The sequence below is a fragment of the Lepidochelys kempii genome, chromosome 6 (genome assembly GCF_965140265.1).
Source record: "Lepidochelys kempii isolate rLepKem1 chromosome 6, rLepKem1.hap2, whole genome shotgun sequence".
NCBI classification, from domain to species: Eukaryota; Metazoa; Chordata; order Testudines; family Cheloniidae; genus Lepidochelys; species Lepidochelys kempii.
Window position 1 is genome coordinate 3,829,542 of NC_133261.1, and position 5,845 is coordinate 3,835,386.

General features: G+C 47.9%; 1 protein-coding gene across 1 annotated transcript; it reads right to left on the reverse strand.

The window, feature by feature from the left end:
- Nucleotides 1–3,884: 3,884 nt before the first annotated feature.
- On the reverse strand, nt 3,885–4,823 carry LOC140913747 (olfactory receptor 5W2-like). The gene has a single exon (XM_073350546.1). The coding sequence runs from the start codon at nt 4,821–4,823 to the stop codon at nt 3,885–3,887; it is 939 nt and encodes a 312-aa protein (XP_073206647.1).
- Nucleotides 4,824–5,845: the final 1,022 nt, after the last annotated feature.

Sequence of the window (5,845 nt, forward strand, 5' to 3'; positions counted from 1 at the left end):
AGCACAGGAGGGCACGGTACGCATCAGAGAATTTTGAAAACCAGTTTCATGACTGGACAGGCTACGGTGTAAAAGTTCTCTTTGTTGCTCCTTGATGAAACCCCCTGCTCCTTGGTTCACTCTACTTCCCTGTAAGCTAACCACCCGCCCCTCCTCCCTTCAATCACCGCTTGCAGAGGCAATAAAGTCATTGTTGCTTCACATTCATGCATTCTTTATTCATTCATCACACAAATAGGGGGATGACTACCAAGGTAGCCCAGGAGGGGTGGTGGAGGAGGGAAGGAAAATGCCACACAGCACTTTAAAAGTTTACAACTTTAAAATTTATTGAATGCCAGCCTTCTTTTTTGGGGGCAATCCTCTGTGGCGGAGTTGCTGGTTGGCCGGTGGCCCCCCCACCACGTTCTTGGGTGTCTGGGTGAGGAGGCTATGGAACTTGGGGAGGAAGGTGGTTGGTTACACAGGGGCTGTAGTGGCCGTCTGTGCTCCTGCTGCCTTTCCTGCAGCTCAACCATACACTGGAGCATACTGGTTTGGTCCTCCAGCAGCCTCAGCATGGAATCCTGCCTCCACTCATCATCCTGCCGCCACATTTGAGCTTCAGCCCTCTCTTCAGCCCGCCACTTACTCTCTTCAGCCCTCCACCTCTTCTCCCAGTCATTTTGTGCTTTCCTGCACTCTGACATTATTTGCCTCCATGCATTTGTCTGGGCTCTGTCAGTGTGGGAGGACAGCATGAGTTCAGAGAACATTTCATCACAAGTGCCTTTTTTTTCTTTCTAATCTTCACTAGCCTTTGGGAAGGAGACGATCCTGTGATCATTGAAACACATGCAGCTGGTGGAGAAAAAAAAAGGGACAGCGGTATTTGAAAAGACACATTTTATAAAACAGTGGCTACACTCTTTCAGGGTAAACCTTGCTGTTAACATTACATACATAGCATATGTGCTTTCATTACAAGGTCGCAATTTGCCTCCCCCGCACCGCGTGGCTACCCCCTCAACCCTCCCCCCTCCCCGTGGCTAACAGCGGGGAACATTTCTGTTCAGCCACAGGCAAACAGCTCAGCAGGAACGGGCTCCTCTGAGTGTCCCCTGAAGAAAAGCACCCTATTTCAACCAGGTGACCATGAATGGTATCTCACTCTCCTGAGGATAACACAGAGAGATAAAGAACGGATGTTGTTTGAACGCCAGCAAACATACACTGCAATGCTTTGTTGTACAATGATTCCCGAGTACGTGTTACTGGCCTGGAGTGGTAAAGTGTCCTACCATGAAGGACGCAATAAGGCTGCCCTCCCCAGAAACCTTTTGCAAAGGCTTTGGGAGTACATCCAGGAGAGCTGCAAATGCCAGGGCACATCAATCCTTTCACATGCTTGCTTTTAAACCATGTATCGTATTTTAAAAGGTACACTCACCGGAGGTCCCTTCTCCACCTGCCGGGTCCAGGAGGCAGCCTTGGGTGGGTTCGGGGGGTACTGGCTCCAGGTCCAGGGTGAGAAACAGTTCCTGGCTGTCGGGAAAACCGGTTTCTCCGCTTGCTTGCTGTGAGCTATCTACAACCTCATCATCATCATCTTCTTCGTCCCCAAAACCTGCTTCCGTGTTGCCTCCATCTCCACTGAAGGAGTCAAACAACATGGCTGGGATAGTGGTGGCTGAACCCCTTAAAATGGCATGCAGCTCATCATAGAAGCGGCATGTTTGGGGCTCTGACCCGGAGCGGCCGTTCGCCCCTCTGGTTTTCTGGTAGGCTTGCCTCAGCTCCTTCAGTTTCACGCGTCATTGCTTTGGATCCCTGTTATAGCCTCTGTCTTTCATGCCCTGGGAGATTTTGACAAAGGTTTTGGCATTTCGAAAACTGGAACGGAGTTCTGATAGCAAGGATTCCTCTCCCCATACAGCGATCAGATCCCGTACCTCCCATTCAGTCCATGCTGGAGCTCTTTTGCGATTCTGGGACTCCATCATGGTCACCTCTGCCGATGAGCTCTGCATGGTCATCTGCAGCTTGCCACACTGGCCAAACAGGAAATGAGATTCAAAAGTTCGCAGTTCTTTTCCTGTCTACCTGGCCAGTGCATCTGAGTTGAGAGTGCTGTCCAGAGTGGTCACAATGGAGCACTCTGGGATAGCTCCCGGAGGTCAATACCGTCGAATTGTGTCCACAGAACCCCAAATTCTACCCAGCAAGGCCGATTTAAGTGCTAACCCACTTGTCAGGGGTGGAGTAAGGAAATCGATTTTTAAGAGCCCTTTAAGTCGAAAAAAGGGCTTCATCATGTGGACAGGTGCAGATTTACATCGATTTAACACTGCTAAATTCGACCTAAAGTCCTATTGTAGACCAGGGCTTAGAGGATAAATTTCAACATTTCTGAACATATTTACTTAACAAAAGAAGGAAAGAGCTTTACCAAGGGAGGGAGAAGAGTAACTGTAAAAGGAGAGAAAAATAGCTTTAATAGGAAGGGGGGAAACTTCCCCATTGATTCAGGGAATGTCTATACTAAAGCCAATACATTGACTCAGCTATGGTGTGCAGCAGCGCCATAGTGTAGATGCTTTCCACATTCATGGAAGGGTTTTTCCTTCGATGTAGTTAATCCACATCTCTGAGAGGCAGTAACTAGGTCAATGGAAAACTTACACTGAGGGTCAGTACAGGCTAATTGCCTCGCACAGGGTGTGAAAAGTTTCCCTGCCCTGTGTGATGGAGTCTGTTGATCTATTTTTAAGCATAAACCAGGCCTCAGAAAAGCTGTTGATGGCAAAGACCAGTTGGGAAATCTAGTCCTATCTCCCTGCCAGGGCAGCAGAATCATAGTATAGAATCATAGAATCACAGAATATCAGGGTTGGAAGGGACCTCAGGAGGTCATCTAGTCCAACCCTGTGCTCAAAGCAGGACTGATCCCCAATTAAATCATCCCAGCTTCAGTTCTTTTTGTTCAGGCGAGTTGGAAATATTCCAGCTGTCCCTGATTCCCAGTAGAGATTGTTCTGCATTCTGATTGAGCTCAGTGTCAGGCTGTGTGTGTGTAGTGGGCACTCTGTGTGTGTGGGTGTGTGTTTGGTTTGCTGTGAACACTATGGGTGTGCATGTGGTGGGGGGCACAGTGGAGCTGAATGTCAATTGGAGGCATATGTGTGTTCCTTGCCCTGCCGACTGCTAAGGCTGGCGTCCCCCCTCCTCCCAGTGCAGGGCTCCTTGTGAGATCATGGAATAATAGGACTGGAAGGGACCTCGAGAGGTCATCTATTCCCCTCCCCTGCACTCACAGCACGACTGAGTATTATCTAGACCATCCCTGACAGGTGTTTGTCTAACCTGCTCTTAACAATCTCCAATGGTGGCAATTCCACAACCTTCCTGGGCAAATTATACCAGTGATTAGCCACCCTCACTGTTGGGATGTATTTCCTTATGTGCAACCTGAACGGCCCTTTCTGCAATTGAAGTCCATTGGTTCTTGTGCTTTCCTACCCCCACATCCACCCCTCCCCACACATTGTTTTGCAATTTTATTCCTCACCTCTGTGTGAAAGGTTCGGTCACAGAAACCCCTTTGGAACTGACATCCGATGTCCTGAGACGTGAAGTTGAACATCTCTCCCTCTAGGTGGATGCCCCTGGACACAGCTTATAAAATCATTCTCTTTTTCTTGCCCTGTGAGTCTTCCCCAGGTTTTGTCCACTGATCTCAGTTGGGGCCTGCAGACCTTGTTGGCATACCAACAAATTAATAATGATAATAATACAAGAATGAACAATACTACCATGAGCTCTGTGAAATTACATTGCAATGGGCTGGGAATTGAATTCACCTGATTCCACTCCCCATCACTAAACCAGTACAGAGGTAAACAGATTCAAGAATTGGTTAAGAGTTTATTCATGGCTTTCCTCAGGGCGTCCTTCACCTCTGTGTTCCTCAGGCTGTAGATGAGGGGGTTTAACATGGGGATCACCACTGTGTAAAACAAGGAGGCCACTTTGCCTCTGTCCGTGAAATAGCTGGAGGGGGGACGTAAATACATGAAGAGGAGGGTGCCAAAAAGCAGAACCACAATGGTCAAGTGGAAAGTGCAGGTGGAGAAGGCTTTGTGCCGGCCCTCGGCTGAGCGGATCTCAAGGATGGTGGAGATGATATAGACATAGGAGAGGAGGACAGGAATAAAGCTGCTCATTATAATGCAGCATGCAAAAGTAAACATCACATTCTCACTGATGCGGGTTTGAGAACAGGAGAGCGCCAACAGTGGGGGGATGTCACAAAAGAAATGATTGATGATGTTGGAGCTGCAGAATGACAGCCGAAATGTAAAACACATGAATATCATTGAATCCAAAAGCCCCAGAGCGTACACCCCAGCCACCAGTTGTTTACAAAGCTGCCTGGACATGGTGACTGTATAGAGCAGTGGATTAGAGATGGCCACATAACGGTCATACGCCATCACAGCCAGCAAGAAGCCCTGAGAATCTCCAAAAGCGACAGAGAGAGACATTTGGACAGCGCAGGCAGTGAAAGAAATGTTTTTCCTCTCGGGTAAGAAATTGAGCAGCATCTGAGGGGAAATTGTTGAGGAAAGGCAGAGGTCACAGAAAGACAAATTCCTGAGGAAAAAGTACATGGGGGTGTGCAGTCGGGGGTCATTTGTGATTAACAAGATCATCCCCACATTCCCCACCAGGGTGATGCCATAAATCAGTAGGAAAAGCCCAAAGAGGGGGACCTGTAGCTCCGGACGATCTGTCAGTCCTGAGAGAATGAACTCAGTCACCTCCGTGTGATTTCCCTTTTCCATCTCCGCTGAACAGAGATCAGGCTGCTACAGAGATATGGGCAGATGGTGGTGCGGAAAACCTCTCCCTTCTCTGTGATGCAGTAAGTGAAGATAAGTGGAGATCAGTTTCTCAATGGACATCAGTACCCACTCCGGGAAGGGCTTATCCACAGAGCCAGATGTTCACAGCTGGTCATTCCAGGTGTTCGATAAAATGCACACGCCGTGCAAATACAATGACACGCAGGTTAATCATGCTGCACACACAAACACTCCTGTTCACTAATCCGAGCAGCAAGTAGTGACTCTGCTGTGAGAGAATCAGGGTGAAAATCATCCCAGTCTGATGAGATTATTTGTTAGCGGAAGAAGAGGTGAGAGTAAAGCAGTATCAATCTTTCCACCCTCTTTGGGCAAGGGGAGCTCTATGGCTTGGCATGTCGGTTTGAGGTAATGTTTACTAACTGTGCTAAATACGCTTTTTGGCATTTACTTGAGCCTGTATGAAAACCCAAAGACAGAATGGGAAGCCCTGGCTTCAGTAACTATGTACGTTATTGCCTATATTTTCCAACCAAGGAGGTCGCTCCTTTCGCTGAAGTGGTCGGAGTTGGGACTAAGGCTTTTAGTGCTGGAGGTCTGGAATTTAATACCTGCTCATCCCCGTGGTGTCTGCATGTGTGTGTGACTCTAATTCAGGACAATAGGACGTACCTGCTGAGAAGAGAGAGAGAGATGTGCTGGTGTGCTGAGATGTGTGAATGATGGGACATGATTCCTGAAGCAACTGGGAATACCTGAGCTCAGAGAGACACAAAACCTAATTAATGCTTTCAGTGAACCAAAGCCACCCTCGGTGTAATTGGTGCCCTGGGGATTAATTTGACCTACTCTTTCTTACTGTGTTATTAAATGATGCAATTTCTACCAGAGTTACAGAGTATGAAGTTAGGGGTATATTTCATCTTGCTGTTTTCAGTGCAAGCTGTGTGCTGTGAAGAGCTGATCCACACAGGTTTGTTGTTGTTGTTGTTGTGTGTGTG

Coding starts and splice junctions, on each gene's coding strand:
- LOC140913747 (XM_073350546.1), bottom strand. CDS start 4,823: ATGGAAAAGGGAAATCACACGGAGGTGACTGAGTTCATTCTCTCAGGA.